General features: G+C 44.2%; 2 protein-coding genes across 2 annotated transcripts in view; one reads left to right on the forward strand and one right to left on the reverse strand.

Moving 5' to 3' along the window:
- IGFBP7 (insulin like growth factor binding protein 7) overlaps positions 1-21,752 on the forward strand; it is a 75,360-nt gene that overhangs the window by 40,635 nt on the left and 12,973 nt on the right. The window lies entirely within an intron of this gene.
- LOC114902723 (protein FAM3C-like) lies at positions 256-1,211 on the reverse strand. The gene is given in 1 exon segment (XM_029235218.1): positions 256-1,211. A coding segment is annotated over 1 exon segment (684 nt). The 5' UTR covers positions 1,039-1,211; the 3' UTR covers positions 256-354.

Consider the following 21,752-nt stretch of genomic DNA (forward strand, 5'->3'; position numbering starts at 1 on the left):
CAGGCGGACTCTCAACCACTGCGCCACCAGGGAAGCCCTATATCGACATAGTTTTCAAATCTGTTCAGTTATCCATTGGGTAATGGTTTTAGAATTAAAAGATGCCATTATCATCGCAGTCTGAACATTGTACCATTAGGGAGATGTGCTTAGAAATGGTTCAGTGATTTGCTCATTATGACTATTTACAAAGATGTCTATTTACCTTAGCAATAAATAATCCTGATACCAAAAGAGATAATGGTCATGCACACACCGAGATGGCTGCATGCTCTTAAAATATTTACATGTAGCTTTTCCGTTAGGGCTTTCCCATTAGCAAGTGAAAGTGAGCTCTCTTCAATTTTCTCCACATCAGTCTTGCTTCCGGGGGATGCATCCTTCCATTTCTACAACTTCGGGCCATCCTTCATATTTGTTTGTGTCCTTATTGCTCTTTATGTGCTGTTCAAAAGGGCTTTTTGTCTTAATGCCTTTTCCACCACAGAAGACCCAGTTGTCTCTAAAACCAAGATGAGTAGTAGATGTACTCCCCAGTTCAGCAATGAGCTGCCGGGCCTCATCATTGAGTTTGGTTGCTCCATCATCATATGTTCCCATTAAGACTGTTGTTCCATCTTGTATGGCCTTCAGAAACTCAATAAATGAGGCCACATTTCCTCCCCACATGTCAAAATATCTCGTGTCTGTTAGATCTCCTGTTTTTCCATTTACCTAGGCAACATTGATTCCTCTTCCAACATTATTCTTAACACCACTCATTAAAACATTGTCCTCCAGGCAGATTCTGGGTCCTACCACACTGGCTGCTCCACTTGCCATTTTAAAAGCAAAATGCTTCTCAGGGCAAGCTTTTGAGATCCCACATTTATACCTGGGAGGTTTTGTGGAACGTGCAACTGCGTCCATTGCTGACCTTGCAAATAGATTTCCTAAACTCGCATCCATTTTTATTTCAAATGCTTGAGAAATAACATAGAATGTCAGTAAAAATACTGCCACGGCTACCACCAACTTTGCAGCACCTGCTACCCTCATGTTTGGTTTTTCAGTCTGTGGCACTTTTCATTAAATAAGCTCTGGCCTGCCTGCCTCTCTGCCTCGCGGGTCCGCTCGCTCCTCCGGCTCCTCCCCGGAGCGCGGGCTTCTCATTGCGGTGGCTTCTCTTGTTGCGGAGCACGGGCTCTAGGTGCGCGGGCTTCAGTAGTTGTGGCGTGTGGGCTCAGTAATTGTGGCACGCAGGCTCAGTAGTTGTGGCACACGGGCTTAGTTGCTGCGTGGCCTGTGAGATCTTCCCAGACCAGGGCTCGAACCCACGTCCCCTGCATTGGCGGGCGGATTCTCAACCACTGCGCCACCAGGGAAGCCCTGTTCTTCACTTTTGACCCCAATCATGCATTAACGGATAGAAAGTATTTCAGTCTCCTTATTTTTCTCTGCCATTGCTGATGCATTACTAGGCTCCTCTTATCTGGGCATTAGCTCATTTCTTATCTGAGTCTTCACTGGCTTCTGTTTTGCCTTGATCTCTTGGGCATGATGTCTATAGGTCTTGTCTCTATGGAGAATTAGATAGTAAACTGGCGACAGCAGTCCTTTGATTGGAGCTTAGCTTTTTCAAATGCTCAGATTTTTTTTTATTACTTATTTGTACTTTTTTATGGCTAACATTTTTCTGATTCTTTGCCTGAAAGTTTTTTTTTTAATTATTTATTTTTGGCTGCATTGGGTCTTCATTGCTGCGCGCAGGCTTTCTCTAGTTGTGGTGAGCTGGGGCTACTCTTCGTTGAGGTGCACAGGCTTCTCATTGCGGTGGCTTCTCTTGCTGCAGAGCACAGGCTCTAGGCACATGTCAGATGTTTTTTCAAGCATACTTCTTCTGAAACCTCAACATATCTCCAGATCAATGATTCCCAGACTTCTGGGAATTGTAACAACCTATCCTTACGTTTGGTTTGTATGAGATCCTACCTCCCTTTTCACCCTATCAATTCTCCAGGAAGAAGAGAGCAACATTTTTTGTTTTTTAATGTAAAAACAAGTAAAAAATTTTTTAGTTTTGAGGGGGCTTGGGGATGACATGACACTCAGTGGTGTATTGGAAAAGGCGTTGCAAAAAAGGAATCACTGCTGTGAATCTTGGAATAAGGTCATTTTAATCTCACTCACTATTTCCTTTTTTTAAAATTGAGGTAGAAAATGCATAACGTGAAATCTACCCTGTTATCAAATTAAGTGTACATACAGTATTATTAAATATAGGCACATTGGTATACAGCAAATTTCTAGAACTTTCTCATCTTGCAGAAACATTGAACAGCAAATCTGCATCTCCCCCACCTCTAGCCCCTGGCAACCACCATTCTACTTTCTGCTTTTATGAGTTTGACAACTTTAGATCCTTCGTGTGAGTGAAATCATGCAACATTTGTTTTTCTATGACTGGCTTATTTCACTTAGGTTAGTGTCCTCAAGGTTCATCCATGTTGTAGTATATGGCAGATTAATCTCACTGTTTCCTAAAGTGTCAACATAAGACCCTTAAGGAAAAAAAAAGTCTTTTATAGTTTCTATGGGCTGTTTAAGGTTACAAATGCTCACAGTTAAGGCTTATGTTTGGGGGATCCTGGGGGGATACAAGGTCCAATTATTTTTTATATAACGATGAAGTAACATAAAAGATTCTAGGAGAGCATGTACAAAGAACAGTCCTTGAAAATGCATATTATCATTATTGCAGTGATCTCCTTGAGACTTAGCCATAATGACCCCAAATCAATAAATGTCCATCCATGAGGACTGTACAAATGTGGGAGGTTTTGTCGTAACCCTTGAGGAAAGAACTGTATGACAAAAACAAAAAACCCTCCTTCTCCGAAAAGAGATTATGATTAATTAAGGGACAACTCTAGTTGACGGTAGAGAAAGCTCAAAGATGTTGTATTAGTTATTTACTGCTACACAATAAATTAGTCCAAAATTTGCAGCTTAAATAAAACAACAATGAATATCTATTATCTCATACAGTTTCCGTGGGTCAGAAATTTGGGACTGGCTTATCTAAATAGTCTTTGGCTTGGGGGTCTCTCATGAGGTTGCAGTCAAGATGTCAGTGGGGGCTAGTCATCTGAAAGTTTGAGGTTGGAGAATCTGTTTCCAGGTTGGCTCACTCACATGCCTATTGTCCTGAGGACTTAGTTCCTCATCACGTGGACCTCTCCATTGCACTGCTTGAGCATCCTAACAACATGGCAACTGGCTTCTCCCAGACCAAGTGATCTGAGAAAAATCAAGAAGGAAGCTGCAATGCCTTTAACGACCTAGTCTCAGAATTCACATATTGTCACTTCCACCACATTCTTTTCATTAGAATGGAGTCATTAAGTCTAGCCCACATTCAAGGGCAGCAGAATTCGGCTCCACCTAAAAAGGGAGGATTTGATAAGGGGATGGGAGACCCATGAAGCAGAAGGGATGAACAGGATCTGGACCAGATACTCTAGTGATACCTGGAGACAAAGAGAAAGAGAATGTAGACACAAACTCCAATCTGTGGCTGGCATGGGGGCTAGCAGTGGGGGAGGGAACTGGGGAAACAACTGGCCAGCCAAACCAGAGAAATGATACGGGTAAGAGTAGCGGCTTTGACCATGAGCAAGGGTCGATGCTCCAGGCCAGCCGAGGAGCTTGGCACTCCTGGAGGGGAAGTACTTTTCGCTGATATGACTTTCCTTAGCTGTTGCTGAACTTGAACAGTGCTATCAGGCCTTCTTCACTAGAGATGCTTCTTCAGCTCAGCAAGGAGCTGGCTCAGAACCCAGACTCCACATGGGAGGAGGGCTAACATCTTGGTGCTGTTTGCCTCTGGAGCTGCCCCTTTGAACATGTCCGCCTGTTGGCACGTTCAGAACTCCATGCCTTAAGAGTGAGCCCTTTTCTGTTTTCACTATGGAGTTTGATTCCAGGGATGGCCTCTGTGTTTTCTCCAAAGCCTCTTTCTGAAACTGAACTTCTGTTTACCTCAATTGCCCTTCTAGCCTCCTTAGACTGAGTTGATCTGTCTTGATGGATGAATCAGATTCTTGAACTCATCCTTTGTGGCTCCAGTTCTCTTGGCAGAGAACACAGGAAGATAGTTTTTGCTTATGAGCGTGTTTGGGGAGCATTTTTTTTTTCCTTTGTTTTTCTGTCTCACCCACAACCCGTGGGCGAGCCCAGCACCTGGGACCTTGACAAGCCTCTGTGTGTGCATAGGTTGAGGTCACCTAGGGAGTTCTTCCCAGTATCGTTTGTCATGTCCCCGAATTCCAGAGCAGACTTCAGTTTCCCAAATCCCAGGCTCGTGGAAATTGGGGGAATTACTTTTCTGGAGCCAGCTTTATCTTACTTGTCCATGTTCCATTCATGCAAATTGGAAATACTCCCACAACTAAACTGTGTGCCACCCTTCTGCCTGGGAAATGCAGCTGTTCATGCTTAATGCTTTTGCTCCGCGCCTTTCTGATCTCTCAGCTTTACACTGTTTAAATGGCAGCCGGCTGATTGAGAACAGATAATGTTTTTTCTGATTATTAATAAAGTACAAGGAAATGAATTCATACCGTTCTAGTTCCGCTTCTGCCAGCATCCTGGAATGAGTGTAGGCAAATGAACCAGCGCCCCTCCCAAACCTCATCTATAAAATGAGAATTTGGACAAGATGGATCTTAGGGTACTTCTACATCTAAAGGTCACTGGATATGTGATAATTTAAGAACATGGAAGTATTAATAGGGTAGGATTTATTTACCACAAGAGGAGAATCTCAGTATTGTCTCCTGTCAACCATCCCACCGGAAAGGGCCTGTCTGTCAGCCGGTGCTTTTCCTCTGCACATGGAATCAGCAATTCTTCTTTCACGTTTGGAAACAGACTTTAAAGTGGACCTTTTTCACTTAAAGCCTCACATAAATGTTTTTAACATGTTTTAGGGAACTGGGGTTTATGCTTTGCTGATTGTTTCTTTTAAATCCATCTTTTCTAATATAACATTATTGCTTGTCAACATAGACTTGCCCTTTTGCACTTTTAAATAGTTGCCCCAAACTTCACTCTGGTTTCTCCCACTAAAAGTCTGACCAGTGACCCCCAATTTTTAAATCTTATAAACTGGCTAATAAGGCAGCATTTTGCTATAGAGTCAGCCTTTATCTTTTGTCTCCTGGGTTTTATCTAAATTTTTTAATGAAATTGCTACTTTTGTATAGATTTTTTTTTTTTTTTTTTGCAGTACGCGGGCCTCTCGCTGTTGTGGCCTCTCCCGCTGCGGAGCACAGGCTCCGGACGCGCAGGTCCAGTGGCCATGGCTCACGGGCCCAGCCGCTCCGCGGCATGCGGGATCCTCCCGGACCGGGGCACGAACCCACGTTCCCTGCATCGGCAGGCGGACTCCCAACCACTGCGCCACCAGGGAAGCCCTTTTGTATAGATTTTTAACATATGCTCTATGTTAATGTAAGCATAAGAATACAGCATCAGCAACTCTGGCCACTTTATTGCTCTAGTTGAGTAGCTGGGTCAGGAACATAAACAGAGCATCCCTAAACATTGGCCTGTTTGTACCTATGAACAGCTGAGGACCAATTTTTAAAAAGCCACAGTAGGGGCTTCCCTGGTGGCGCAGTGGTTGAGAGTCCGCCTGCCGATGCAGGGGACACGGGCTCGTGCCCCGGTCCGGGAAGATCCCACATGCCGCGGAAAGGCTGGGCCCGTGAGCCATGGCCGCTGAGCCTGCGCGTCCGGAGCCTGTGCTCCGCAACGGGAGAGGCCACAACAGTGAGAGGCCCGCGTACCGCGGAAAAAAAAAAAAAAAGCCACAGTAATCAAAATTTCTGCCCAAATGGTAAAACATGCCCTTGTACAAACTCTGGAATAAAAGTAGTTATAACTAGCTAGCCCCCCAAAATCTTTTTAATAACAACAAAGGAAGCCAGTCTCTTGGAATGGTTCCTAAAGTCTTGCTACTTAAACCTTTACATGAAAGCACAAAACCTGGTGTATATCTTGGTAACAGCATCAGTACACTCAGCTACTCAGGTTTGTTGATCATTTACTCAGTGCCAGGCACTGGGATACAGAATAGAACTGGAGAGAAGTTGGCCTGTCCTTACCAGCACTGAGCCCACAGTCGAATGGGGTGCAAAGACACAGTTAAAGGCCTGAGAAATTGCTGTGATGAGGGTAAATAGAGCCATACAAGAACGAGGAAGGAGGCTCTCGTTCTGTTTATTGAAATATAGTTGATTTACAATGTTGGTTAATTTCTGCTGTACAACAAAATGACTCAGTTTTATATATATATATATACATGTATTCTTTTCTATATTCTTTTCCATTATGGTTTATCTCAGGATATTGAATATTGTTCCCTGTGCTATAGAGTAGGACCTTGTTGTTTATCCATTCTATATGTAATAGTTTGCATCAACTAACCCCAAACTCCCGGTCCATCCCTCCCCTTCCCCAACCTTGGCAACCACAAGTCTGTTCTCTATGTCTGTGAGTCTGTTTCATAGATAGGTTCATTTGTGTCATATTTTAGATTCCACATATAGGTGGTATCATATGGTATTTGTCTTTCTCTTTCTGACTGACTTTGCTTAGCATGATAATCTCTGGGTCCATTCATGTAGCTGCAAATGGCATTATTTCATTCTCTTTTATGGCTGAGTAATATTCCATTGTGTGTGTGTGTGTGTGTGTATATGTATATATTTATACACCACATCTTCTTTATTCATATGTTGATGGACATTTAGATTGTTTTCCATGCCTTGGCTGTTGTAAATAGTGCTGCAGTGAACATTGGGATGCATCTATCTTTTCGAATTATAGTTTTCTCCAGATATATGCCCAGCAGTAGGATTGCTGGATCATATGGCAACTCTATTTTTAGTCTTTTGCAGAACCTCCATACTGTTCTCCATAGTGGCTGCACCAATTTACATTCCCACCAGCAGGTAGGGAGGGTTCCCTTTTCTCCACACCCTCTCCAGCATTTGTTATTTATAGACTTTTTTTAATGATGGCCCTTCTGACCAGTGTGAGGAGGTACCTTATTGTAGTTTTGATTTGCATTTCTCTAATAATTAGCAACGTTGAACATCTTTTCATGTGCCTTTTGGCCATTTGTATGTCTTCTTTGGAGAAATGTCTGTTTAGGTCTTCTGCCCATTTTTCAATTGGGTTATTTTTTTATTTTATTTTATTTATTTATTTATTTATGGCTGTGTTGGGTCTTCGTTTCTGTGCATGGGCTTTCTCTAGTTGCGGCGAGCGGGGTCCACTCTTCATCGCGGTGCGCAGGCGTTTCACTGTCGCAGTCTCTCTCGTTGTGGAGCACGAGCTCCAGACGTGCAGGCTCAGTAGTTGTGGCTCACGGGCCTAGTTGCTCTGCGGCATGTGGGATCTTCCCAGACCAGGGCTCGAACCCATTTCCCCTGCATTGGCAGGCAGATTCTCAACCACTGCGTCACCGGGGGAGCCCGGGTTATTTGTTTTTTTGTTATTGAGTTGTATGAGCTGTTCATATATTTTGGAAATTAAGCCGTTGTTGGTTGCATCATTTGCAAATATCTTCTCCCAGTTCATAGGTTGTCTTTTTGTTTGGTTTATGGTTTCCTTTGCTGTGCAAAAGCTTATAAGTTTGATTAGGTCCCATTTGTTTACTTTTGCTTTTATTTCCATTGCCCTGGGATACTGACCTAAGAAAACATTGGTACGATTTAGATCAGAGAATGTCTTGCCTATGTTCTCTTTTAGGAGTTTTATGGTATCATGTCTTATGTTTAAGTCTTTAAGCCATTTTGAGTTTATTTTTGTGTATGGTGTGAGGGTTTCTTATAACTTCATTGATTTACATGTGGCTGTCCAACTTACCCAACACCACTTGCTGAAGAGACTGTCCTCCCCATTGTATATTCTTGAGGAGGCCCCCATTCTAAATAGGGGGAAGGGGGATGAGGAAAGACGTCAAGGGAGGTTTGTCAAACAAAAAGATAACTGAGATCTAAAGGATATCTAGGGGTTAACCAGGCAAAGATGGGGAGGAATGGGAAATGGAGAGAATGTTCCAGGAAAAGGAATGACATGCCCAAGGGCTAGGGGCCAGGGAGAGCAGGACACATTTGAGGAACACTGAAGTTCATTATGGCTGGAGCTCAGAGTTCAGGACGGACGAGGCAAGAAAGGAGGCCGGGAACATACTCAGGGCCAGATCTTATTTACTCTGGATTTTATAGTTTAAATAAATGTGGTCATTTCGAACCCTTCTCCCCTTACTGGCAGTTAAATTTTTTCTCAAGATGAAGATGTAAATCTGAAACATATCTAAGCCCAAAGAGGAGACATTTTCACTAATAGAAGGATTGCTTGGCTCTGCCCAGGAATGTTTACTAACTGTTAACATTGACTTTTAAAGTTTTCTATTAAAAAAAAAAAAAAAGTGCTTCCGTGGTGGCGCAGTGGTTAAGAATCCGCCTGCCAATGCAGGGGACACAGGTTCAAGCCCTGGTCCGGGAAGATCCCGTGCACCGTGGAACAAATAAGCCCGTGCACCACAACTGCTGAGCCTGCACTCTACAGCCTGCAAGCCACAACTACTGAGCCCACACACCACAACTACTGAAGCCCGCATGCCTAGAGCCCATGCTCTGCAACAAGAGAAGCCACCACAATGAGAAGCCCGCACACCACAACGAACAGTAGCCCCCACTCGCCGCAACTAGAGAGAGCCCGCGTGCAGCAACAAAGACCCAACACAGCCAAAAATAAATAAATTTATAAAAATAAAAAAATAAAGTTTTCATAGGATTCCTGCCTATATAAGGTACTTTCTAAGAAGATGGCATCTTAATGATTTGCAAAACAAAACATGAAGCATATTTTCAAATACTGATTTTCTCATTAAACATTCATTGAAACCATTCAAATCTAACGAAAAGGCCTGGCGTTCTCAGACTGTTTTATTCTAAGATGTGGTAGGACTCTACGTGGTTGCGGTCGAGTTAACATCTGCGGAGCATTCAGCATGAGCAGGATAATTCTGACCTGTTTGGGGTAACAAGTCCAAACTGCTTACCCAGAGCCGCTCAGAAAATACCCCTGAAACATTTCAGGCCGGAGTGTGAATGGTGAGCCGTGACCTCTGTTTAGGATTCTCACGATTGTGTAATCTTTTCTCCAAAAGACATTAATGTTTTCATTATCTTGTTTTTCTTTTCTTCATGGTAACTTGTAGACATACCTAATCTCCTTGCCTTGACACTGAAAACCGCTGCAATCTAGTCTGGCCTCCAGTTCTCAAGATTTCTTTTCCTTCTCTCCAAACCCCTCACCCTCCAACAAAACAAAGCAAGAAAGGGACACTTCAGCAATACTGGGTTGTGTAGAGAGGCACCGCAGGAGCCTAGGGAAAGCTCTGGGTTTGGACTCAGAAAACGTAGATTCATGTCCTGGACACACCACTCCCAGGCTTGGGGACTTTGCACAAGACACTCAACGTTAGTGAACCTCAATATCTTTATCTGTAAAATGACTCGCTTAGCTGATTGTTGGGGAAGTCAAAATGAAGTAATAGATATAAAAACTCTTTGTGGGCTGTAAACCCTGACGCCAATATACAGCGACATCTCACCTCTTCGAGCAGGCTGACCCCCTCGCTTGGAATTTCCTTACCAACCCCACCCACTGCCTTTAACTTTGAAAACCCTTTTCCTCTTCCATGAATTCAGTTCTGACCTACTCAGTCAGAATGCTTTTTATATTTATATCATAGGACCAGTCATACTCCTTCCATATTATAATTGATTCTATACTTGTATTCTAGTCTACACTTTGTGGATTCTAAATCCATGTCAGATAGGAGTCCAACCCCATCATCTTTCCATTCCTCCTGTCACCCAGCACAGCACTTAGTTTGTGGAGGACCTGAATGAATTAATCCACTCCTTGTTTTTACCTGCTTAGTGCCATACAATGCTGAAATTCGATTTAGTTTCATTGTGAGTCTTTCTCAACTTTTACACCTTTTTCCATAGGGATTTTCCCTTAAGGAGTAACTTCATCTAGGCAACAGTAGAAGTTAGTGCTCTCATTACAGGAAATGAATATTAATGATGAATTGATGACATTTTTCTTTTGATAACCCCTAACTAATAGGAATTAAACCACTGGCCAGTCCAGTTTCTTTTTTTTTCTTTTAATTATTTTTTTATTTATTCGTTTGTTTGGCTGTGCCGGGTCTTAGTTGCGGCATGTGGGATCTTTAGTTGTGGCATGTGGGCTCTTAGTTGCGGCATGTGGGCTCTTAGTTGCGGCGTGCAGGATCTAGTTCCTTGACCAGGGATGGAACCTGGGGCCCCTGCACTGGGAGTGAGTGCAGAGTCTTAACCACCGGACCACCAGGGAAGTCCCTGGCCAACCCAGTTTTACATCTGTTGATCAATATGTTCTGAAAATATCCGTTCTTTAATTGTCTGAGCATGTTATGACATTGGGAAAGCTATCTAGTGCTGACACTGGAGTATGTGTGGATCTGTTATTCCTCATTATTGCTGTGTAGGTTAAAATGCTGCTTGCTTATTTTCCAAAGCGTTATTTAGAACTGTCTGTGAGTGAGGTTAAGCTCTCTCAGCTGCAGAGATCTGACTGTGTTTTCACAGAGGCCAAGCTCCCGTGGATGTGTGGGCGGAAGCAGGTTTCGTGATTACCAGCGTCATGCTTGTCCCGGGGGTCTTGTCTCAGTTTATCTGTTTGAGTCTACTTTCTTCTCTTCAAGTGTCAGTTTAACTGATTTACAGGCTCAAAGACCATAATCCTTTCCCACGGACTAGATAAGCCTGGGCTGCTTTCCACCCCTTGTTCACAGGCAGAGCAGGCATCATCCCCTTGAAGCCCCCAGCTTGCTAAAGGGGTCACACGTTTGCTAGAGAGATCCCCTGAGAATGTACCCAAAAGGCAAGGACTAAGGAGGCATAAAGCGCAGGTTCTATGTCGATTTCGGGAAAATCGTGGACATTTTCTTCCCCAAGTTTGTAAAGAACGAGTTTCCTGCTTTTATGCATGGCTGCTCTAAAGAGGTGCCCAGTCTGAAATCCCAGCTACTGCTCTGAAAGGAAATTACTTTCCTTTACTTAAACAGAAGAATAGAATCTCCAAGGCTGGAGCTGGTGGCTGCCCTAGAAGAAACACCTGCAGAGGGAAAGGATGTTTCGATGACAGGCCCCATAGCACACTTCACATGCAGTTGCTCCAAGTCCTTGTAAAGATGCGGTATCTTAACCTTTCAAACCCAGTTTACTATTGAAACCATGAGAGCCCCTTTTTTTCCTGCATTGTAAAAGGAATTAATAACTCAAGGAAAACAAAACTCAAAAAAAACAGGGGCAGGGACTTCTCTGTTGGCGCAGTGGCTGAGAGTCCGCCTGCCGATGCAGGGGACATGGGTTCGTGCCCCGGTTCGGGAGGATCCCACATGCCGTGGAGCAGCTAGGCCCGTGAGCCATGGCCGCTGAGCCTGCGCGTCTGGAGCCTGTGCTCCACGACGGGAGAGGCCACAGCAGTGAGAGGCCCGCGTATCGCAAAAAAAAAAAAAACAACTCAAAAAAAACAAAAAAGAAGAAAAGAAAAAGAACCACTAATTATAGAAAAATAATCACTGTCTGAAAATAATCAAGATGCCAAAGTAAAGTTGTCTGGTCCTATAAATACCAGTAAGAGCAGCAAAGAGCATTTATATGCCCCCAGAGACCCTCCTTCTGGGGTAACTACTCGCCCATGAGGTAGCATAGCTTTCCTTTACCTGGTTCCCACTTTTCTTTTTTTTTGTTTTTAATTGATTTATTATTTATTTATTTATTTATTTGTGGCTGCGATGGGTCTTCGTTGCTGCGCGCGGGCCTTCTCTGGTTGCGGCGAGCAGGGGCTACTCTTCGTTGCGGTGCACAGGCTTCTCACTGCAGTGGCTTCTCTTGTTGTGGAGCATGGGCTCTAAGCGTGCAGGCTTCAGTAGTTGTGGCGCACGGGCTCTAGAGCGCAGGCTCAGTAGTTGTGGCGCAGGGGCTTAGTTGCTCTGCGGCATGTGGGATTTTCCCGGACCAGGGATTGAACCCGTGTCCCCTGCATTGGCAGGCGGATTCTTAACGACTGCGTCACCAGGGAAGTCTGGTTCCCACTTTCATAGCTCACACCCAGCAGGGTGGGCTCCAGGTCAACCTCCACCCAACAAGAGCAAGCAAGACTTGCCTCACTAATGAAAAATACAAAACCCTTATTCAAAGTCCCCCAGTTCCTCTTAGAGAGGTCTTCCTCCCCCGTGATCAGAGACCTGCCCATTTCCCTGATTTTCAGAGCAGTGTTACTTGGCACTTCTGAGCGTCTTTGAACAATCCAGCTCTTCCAAGCTCAGGTGGTCCACTGCACCCACATCTAGCACCTTCTGTAATGTGAATTTCCTCTCAGCGCTCAGAAAGAATGTCTTGTTATACTGGGAACACACCGTATGTCCACAAAGCAAGTACACAGTAGCAAATGTAGTAAGTACTCAGGACGCACATGAAAAGAATTAGCCCATGGGTAAGAGGAATGTTCTGTTCCAGTTTGAGCCTGGAGGGCAGTGCTAGAAAAGTGCAGAACACAGGAGAAGGAACCTAAATCCTACTAGGAAGTGGGGAGGAAATCTGAGAACACTCAGCGAAGCAGAGATAAACAAAGGATGAGACTTGGGGTAAATAGTTGAGAGCTTTCAAGTCTGTGGAGATCACAGAGGAGTACAGAAAATAACCAGAGGGCACAAGTGAAGGAGGGGAAAACACTGAGAGAGAACAGGGGGAGCCGTTATGCGTGGCTGATTAATGTCTGGGGTTTTGGGCCAAGGAGGCAACTGTAACCATGAGAGCTGTAGAGACTGGGGCCTGACGGGCAAAGACATCACCGGGTAAAAATGCCAGCCAGGCACAGGCACAGCATGCCCCACACTGTGTTCATGGTTGGGGGGGACGGAGGGGGCCATGCCTCACACAGATCCCTTGTGTTTAATGCGGCTCCAGGCCCTCGCAAAGCCGAGCTGAATGCATCTTAGCAGGGAGGCGATCTGACTCTAAATGAGCAAAGGCAAAGGGTCCAGATTTAGTGGGCTCTTAAATGAGACCCACAGACTCCAGACGGATGCAGAGCCCCATCTCTGGCACTGCCATCACGGGTAGGAATTCTGAGGGCAGGAGAGGGGCAGGGGTGGGGCTGGGGATGTGAACCAAGTGCTTTATTTTAGGAAAATGGAAAACAGCATAGAAAGAGAACTACTGAGATTCTGAGAGCAGGCAACTCAAAGCTTGTGACAAACGGGGGGAGGTCAGACATGGCCCACCGTACCCCCCATGGAGCTAGAGCGATAATAGTAACAATAAGAAGGTTATCGGGTATCTATACCCTTCACTCCAGCTCCTGGAACATTCCTCTCTTCTCCTTAAATGCTTGCACCTCCCAGTGTCCTCAGCCTCTCCCTGAAAAGACTTGGGAGCAATGTTTCTCCAAATCTGTCCTCCTCTTCTCCTCTCTTACTTTCCACGTTGGTGTTGTCTTTGTCATCTGAGCATCTCCTGCTCTGAAGCCGTGTTTTAAGTGAGTGGTTCTACCTGGGGAGTTGAAAAAAAATAATTCCAGTGCCAGACCCCACACCCAGACCAACGCCCAGACCAATGCGAAACTCTGGGAATGCAGCCCAGGCCTGCGTACTAGTTAACCGTTCCCAGAGGAGCCCAGTGTGCAGCCAGGATTGGCAGCCACTGCAAGACAGCATCCTTCTTAGAGGCTGGTTCCTGGGTGGCTGGAGCTTGCCCTGTTGGCTGTGTGTCTGGTGCCTGTTATTCCTGCAGATGCCCCTCTGCAAGATCTCTTCCAACCTGCATAACCTTCCAGAGACTGAACAAATCTCCTCTTTTTGATAATTCCTAATCTAAAAGAGTGACCCGGTACTGCACTGTCCATCCCCACAGTCTGCTTCCAGAGTGGTCAGCCTGGCCTGAGGGATTTACTGGGCCTCCTACAATGTAAAACTCTTCCTTGGATGAAGTGGAATGGAGGACTTATCTAGTTCTCAGGGAACTGAAGAGCTTTAGTCTTCTACTAAAGACCCCAGGTGGGAAGCTCCCTGGAGCCCGGGCTGTCTAGTGGACAGGGAACTGCAGAAGTGGCTCCACGGTAGCATCCTCCCAGGTCCTCCTGGGAGCTCAGGCCTCAGCCTTCTTCAGCTTTCCAAAATGTTCTAGGCACTAGGCTTAGCAAGTCCAACCCTCCTGAAGTTGAAGGCCACTTGGCAGTCCCTCATATCCTTCCCCCTAGGGGCAGGGTTCAAGAGCATCTCTTTCTTTGGACTACATCCCTTGTTAGTCAGCTCGGGGCCTATGGACAGAGACTAAGCTTTGAGGGTGCGTGAGCCTCCAGGTTCTGGAGGAGTTCCCCTTACAGCTCACAGCTCGGCTCAGGAAACACTTCTGATGCCTGACGGTACCAGGCACTTGGGGGTGTGTAGGGAAGGCAAGGACTCAAAGACGAAGTGTCCTGGGGGAACTTGCACTCTGGGTTTCTAGGAAGCTCAGAATCAGGTGGCAATAAGTGCCCTCCTGTGGAAACTTCCCCACCCAGTTCTGTGCTTGCAGAATAGGAAAAAGTGACCCTAAATTTTCACGTGTTGGAATTAAGGTGAGTCACAGTCCAGATAGGACAGGCCCACGAAATATGGGGGAAAAAAGTATTTCCAAGGCTCCATTAGCATGAACAAGATACACCCACATAACTAGGGAGTTTCCCTTCATAAAGGTTCTCTGTGTGAAGTCAGTTCTTCCATATGCTCAAACCACATAAAAATGTAGCCCGCTAACTTAACTTGTGTGGATGTCAGTCATGCCGGTGTTGTGATGGTAGTTTAGCTATTCCAGCTCCATGGGAGCTTTGCCGGATACATGAGCTCATCCCCTGGCAATGTTGCTGACACAGCCCCAGGTTAGCTCAGCCACCACACGGCCACCAGAGTGATCTCTTCACCTTACACATCTGAACTTGGCTTTAAATCCCTCATGGATTTATTTTACCTAGTGCAGCGTTGCTCCAAGGATGACCCCAGACCACATGTACCAGAATTACCTGTGGGTGGGAACCTCAGCCTGGAGTCAGACCCTTGGTTATTATTCTGTCATTTTGTGCTGGGTCCATACTTGTTAGGGGAAAAGAATAAGAAGACATCATGAAATAAGAGATTGGTTTGCAAGCAACAAATTACAAGAAACAGCAACTTTCTTTTTATGTTCCATGGTCCGTTCAAACTTATGATACTTCTGAGACATTGCAAGAGTCACAATCATAGAAAGACATCTGAATACTATGATATCTACTACAGAAAAAAAAAAAAAGATTAATACACTCTAGGAAGATTTTCAGTATCAAAGATTGGAGCCAAAATGGGGTGTCTCATTAACCCAGAGATAACTAGCTGTCAGCCAAGAAATGTAATTCACAGGATCTGTGTATGCGGTTACCAGGGTTGCATCATACTGGACAGTCTACTTTCAGATGAACTGCCCCTGCCGATAAGTGGCTGGTTGCTAAGCAGTGTCTTAGCTGTCTACTCCCCTGCTTTACCTGGGATGGGGTGGGGTGAGAATGGGCTGGGTGTCAGCAGCGAGCTGATGGAATTCCCTCCAGAGAAGCTGTCCCTGGGAGAGCAAGCCAAAGCTGTCTTCCTTCCATACCCAGGAACCCACCCAGCCTGCCAGGGCTAAAGTGTAAACTTGACAGTGTTTACCTTGGTACCACTGGTCTCCCAGTCTGTTTCCTTTCTCTCTGTGGGGTTCGGCACCTCCTCATTGCCCAAATCCGCAAATCTAAGCCCAAACTCATCCTTTCCCCCTTCTCCAATCCAAGGCCTTTCTCAGACAGACACCCTGGCTTCTGTCCATGGTGTCGCAGCCTCCTCTTACCCAGCCCACAACTTTTGACTCATTCTCTCATCCCCACATCCAGTCAGTTCCCAGGTAGTGTTGGTTCTTCCTGAATAATCTCTCAAATCTGCCTCTTTCCTTTCTGTTCCCATTGCTACCACCTTGATTTAGGCTTCTAATCCCCACCCTGTCCCAGTCCGGCAAAGGCCTCCAAAGTCATCTCCTGAAATGCCACTTGAATCACATCTCTCCAACATTCAGAGACGCAGTGGACCACAAAGTTTCCCCCCCTCCTCCTTCCACTGTGCTCCACATCCGAATCTCAGCTATGCTCTCCCCGAGCGGACTGGGGTGCTTGCTGTTCCACCAGCCAGCTGTTGTTTTCCTGCCTCCACACCTCTGCTCAGGCAGGTCTCTGAAGTTGAAAACCTTCCTTGAGAGAAAGTTTACTTCTGAACTTCAGGGCCTGCTCAGATACCAGCTCCTTTTGCCAGCCACCCCAGCTCCAAACGATGTGTCATCTCCATTCTCTGAAGAAGCAATTTGTATTAGCTCCAGTCATAAGGATTTACTTTGAAATAAAAGCAGTAACTAATACGTACTGAGTGTTTACCCCATGCCAGGTACTGTGCTAATTGCTGTATCTTGTTTGATCTTTCTGAAAATCTAATGACTTAGGTATTATCCCATTTCACAGATGAATAAACTGAGAAAAGTTAAATAACTTGTTCAGTGTCACATAACTCAGAAGTGGTAGAGCAGTCTATTACCTTCCTAGCATTTTAATCTGTCTATATCTGTTAAACCTCCCCATTCCACCTCAATATATTGTATCCGAAAAAGAGGAAGCATTTCTTACATACATTTACCCCCAGCAGTGTTTGGGAGAACCCCATCATTATAAACTTTTGGGCCTTCACTCACACTAAAATGTAAATGACCAACAGTAGCAACCATAACGAGATGACTTTGCCTTAAACAAAATCTCTGAAGTTAAATCTGGCCTATGGTGCTTGAGATTTAGTACTTTTTTCTCCTGCCCTTACTGTCCTCAACTGATACCCATGAGACTGTGTGCCAGATTCTCATACCTAGGGTCAGCTGCTGTATCACCGCACCTCTAGAAATTCCCGAAATGACTTGCCTTGGCAGATGGCTCTGCCCTTTAATTAGCCATACAGTTCCTGCTTCCCCTTATTTAATATCAGGAAGTTTCCACATATTTCATCCCCTTCCCCCTCTTGGCCATAGTGCCTTCCTACTATTCTTTTCCCATTTTGTACTTTTGTTTGGTGCTTTTCCCTTCAACGTGTTATCGGAATCCAATCTGGGGATTTTTGCCAAGTTGTCTGAACTCTTTATCTCCATATGTGGTGTCTCACTTCGTTCTTAAACCCTCCTTTTTTGGTATGAATGCACATACTCTGTGAGCTATTTTGGGACCCAGCATCATTAAGAGACAAGATGAGTGTGGTTTGCAAATTACCATAACTTGGAGAAGTCTTTATACTGGACTCTCTTAGCCATGTTAATAAGTACTTAGTGAGCTATAATGTGAATAATATAACCCAGCATATTGCAGAAACCCTGTTTTTGATGTATGGTTGATTGATGATCGTTTCCCCACAGCAGATCTACCCTTCTCATTGGAACTTTCTTAGCTAATATATATTTAAATTATTTTACATCCCAGATTGTATACAAATTGGTTGTTGAGTGGGCAGTAGCCAAGAAACCTTGTTTATGGCAAGAGGAAGTCAAGTGGAAGATTAAAGAAAGTCGCAGTAAATAATCTTCCAGTTGATAAATAAGAAGTGACTATAGCACCACTTTGTTTAGGTACCTTGGCAAATGTGTACACTGGTATATTTTCAAGATCGTGGCTATCTTCTTAGTTCCGTATGACTAGTCATGTTATGTTCTGAATTTACTGCTGCCCTTTTTCCACTACATACAATCTGGTCTGTCCCTCCTCCCAATGAACACGAAGTCCATCTGATTCCAGAGTTTCTGGCTCGGTTATGACTCTATCAGGACACTGGCATCTTCAATTAGCCCTGCTAAGGAAAGCACTAGAGAATAATGATGCACTAAGCTGTGTGGCACTAACTCTGAACTCAACAAGATTTCAGAGAAGAAATAAGTGCAAACTGGAGCTGTAAAAAAAAAAAAAAGTCAAAAAGGAGATGAAACTTCAGCCTTAGAGCTCCAAATAAAAGGGTAGGGCATAGATAATAGATGAGAGGAAGGAGGACATCCCAAGTAGGCAAGTGCATCAGCATAAGCAAAGGTTCTAGAAGTGGTAATAAGCATGTAATGAGAGAGTGAGCATGAATGCTAGAAGCAGAGAATTTGGTAGAAATAAGAAAGAAGAGTGAATTTGTAGGGTAAACATGGGAGAGATCATGGGGAAAATGAAGGCAGCAATGAAAAAAAATGCGGTTGAATAGGATATCAACAAAATCGAACAAAAATTGACTGTTAAGGAGAATTTGACTTTTGACCATTTCCCAGGTTCAATCAAGTATGTATATTTAGCTCCAAAACATGACCTCTCCTAACATCTTCTGTGCAGCTTTTCCAGATGAAAAAATTGGCTAACTAGGTAACTACTGATACCTTTATAATAAAGCTCTGTTTTTTTCATCACTGGGAGAATGAACTTTGTTATGAGTCATGTACAGTGCATTTAGGTAGATGAGGTGGTGCATTGGACTGATTTGTAGGGAATGAGAGCTCCCAGAACCAGGCAGTGGAGCCTCAAAACTTCATGGTTGTCAAAGATGCCATATGACTGTGCTCTAGGACACATTCATGATGGGTACATTCACTTCCAGCCCAAAAAGAAAATTCTTAGACCTGCCCTGGTTTCTTCTGTATAAATGGGTAAGTGACTTGTCCAAGGTCTCTTGGCTATAAGCAGTAGACAAGGATCCAGAGCCAAGTGTTCTCTTCGCAAAAGTGCTTTGGGTATTTTTGTTTGTTTGTTTGTTTTAATGGTAACATGGTGAGGGCATCTCAGGTCATGTCTGGGGAGTGTTTTGTGCTCTGTAAGAGACTAGGAAATTGTTCACATATTTCTTTTATATTATTCCCATACTTTTTATAGGTAACAAATTTTAACTCTGTCCTCTCCTACAATTTTATGTAAGATCAGGTTGAATCAATTTCTTGTCAAGTTCAAAATTAATTCTATTTCAGGGTCTTTTTCTCATGACATTTGTGTGTTTTGTGAGAACTGCCCTTCTTTACCTCTTCAGAATCAAATTGAAATATTACAAATTTAAATCCATTGAAAATTCTTCCTTTTCTATATCTTTAGTGATTTTTCAGACCATAGCTAATTTTAGGTTATAATTGAATAAGCAATCTGTGGTCTGTGGGTCATTTGTCTAGAATTTAAATAAGAGTGTCTGAGGGGGACGATGTAGACTTAGGTGGGCATTCCATAGGAGAATCTGACTCCTTCCAGGTAGTTTTAAGGTGACACTGGTTCCTTAAATTTAATTTTAGTTTTCTTCCAAACTTAAAACTTTCTTCTTCCTTACACAGTTTCATTCAGGACCTGGTTCTCTTTATTTCTCTTTCTTTTCCTTTTCCTTTACTTCCTCCCTCCCTCCCTTCTTTTTCTTCCTCTTTCTCTTCAAGGATTGATTAAAAGGAAGAGACCACCTAAGTTTACCAGGCAAGACTTATAAGGGAGCGGGCTTCCCTGGTGGCGCAGTGGTTGAGTCCGCCTGCCGATGCAGGGGACACGGGTTCGTGCCCCGGTCCTGGAAGATCCCACATGCCGCGGAGCCCTGAGCCTGCGCGTCCGGAGCCTGTGCTCCGCGACGGGAGAGGCCACAACAGTGAGAGGCCCGCGTACCGCAAAAAAAAAAAAAGGGGGGGGGGGAGCAAGAAAACAAACTTAGAGATCTGAGAAAGATCGAATGAAATTGAATGAGAACTGAGTTGAGAAAGGTAAGAATGGAACATGGAGTAGCCTGGTTTGGGGACATTCATGTGAAATAGAAAGATAGGGTGAGTTGGAGGTGGGGAAAGTCTTGGGATGGACTCTCCCCACATCAGCCACCAGGCATCACTGTGACAGCTTGGTTGCTGCCTGGAGTTGTCCACAGTGGGGAAGGAGAGGAGAGAGGCAGTGGGCAGTTAATCTGTACAGGATGTCTGCTAGACAGATGTTTGTGCAGCCTGAAGTCCTTACTGGAACAAAGGCAAGGATAAATAAATAATTGAACCTATTCTGGTGTTTGTCCCTATACATTTAAATATTCTGTGACTTGTTTTAAGTGGAATCCAAACACTGTGCATGATTTAGATGGCAATGTTGTTACCCTTGGCTTGGCCTCAAGGGCTGGTTTTGAGCTTTCTGCCCAAAAATGAGCTCAGAATGAACTAAAAAGTTATTTTATCCTTAAAAACAGAAATAATTCTGGGTCTGCTTCGGCCTTCTTGGAAAAAAGGCAATGTGGAAAGATTTAGAAATTATTTTGGTAAAGAGTCATTTTGTCAACTGCTCTCCTGAGGTAGAACAGAACCTTCAGGAATTGAATTGCATGGTACACATGCAATTTGAGGTGATTTCGGCAGTGAAATTGCTTGTCAGTGGAGTATGTGGGATGGTGGTTCTTCAGAGTGGGGACAGGGTGCAGTGCTGTTGGATCTGCCATCATATCAGCCCCACATATTTTCACCATCCTTCACTTCCATACAGAACGTGTCCACTTGGTGTCTCTGTGGGTCAACATTTGTTCAGGGACATCTGAAGTAGCAAGGGGTTTTGTAAATGCTGTGCAGCAAACTGGTCCTGATGGCCCTTCCTTTGCCTCTCCACCCCATCAACTCAACAGGGGTCAGTGAGTAATACAGATTTTTGTGGTATGCAACTCTTGTTGAATTCTAGGTGTTGCCTGGTAGCAGAATTGACAAAATTATTTATGTTCTTGGGATGGTCCAAATATTGACTCAGCCCATCCACCCAAGGTTTTATATGCATTTCAAGAGTTGGGAGAGAGAAAGAGGAACTCACAGCATGATTCGTCCTAATTTGAATGCCCTGGTGATGGCTCTCAGAGTATTCCTGGGTAGGTTCAGATGTTTTTAAAGAATTTTTGCTCCTCCTGAAATGTTCTGCTTCATGGAATAAGGAGAGAATTGCAGGGAGATAAAACAGATCTGTTCTCCATTCAGTGCTTCAGTTTTATTACATTTAATTGTAAATCATACCATGTTTGTTGGTACAAGGATAGACACATAGACCAATGGAACAGAATAGCGAATCCAGAAGAAGACTCACACATATGATCAATGGATCTACCACAAAGGCACCACTTTCAGTAGGAAAAGGATGGTCTTTTCAACAAATGATGCCAAAACAATTGGTTGTCCTTTGGGGAGAGAGTGATGAACTTTGACCTCTACTTCATAGCATATACAAAAATTAATTCAAGATGGACCACAAACCTAAATGTGAAAGGTAAAACCATAAAGCTTGTAGAAGAAAACAGGAGATCTTTAGGGCCATGGGCTACCCAAAAAGAAAATTTAACAGGACACAAAAAGCACTAATCATAAAAGAAAATTTTGATAAATCAGACTATATTAAAATTATGAATATCTTAGTTTTGGACTTCCCTGGTGGCCTAGTGGTTAGGATTCCAGGCTTTCACTGTGGTGGCCCAGGTTCAATCCCTGGTCAGGGAAGATCCTGAAAGCCACGCAGTGTGGCCAAAAATAAATAAATAAGTAAAATAAAGAATATCTTAGTTTGGGATTTCC

Source organism: Monodon monoceros, unplaced genomic scaffold (genome assembly GCF_005190385.1).
Source record: "Monodon monoceros isolate NGI ecotype Baffin Bay Population unplaced genomic scaffold, NGI_Narwhal_1 Super_Scaffold_20, whole genome shotgun sequence".
NCBI classification, from domain to species: domain Eukaryota; kingdom Metazoa; phylum Chordata; class Mammalia; order Artiodactyla; family Monodontidae; genus Monodon; species Monodon monoceros.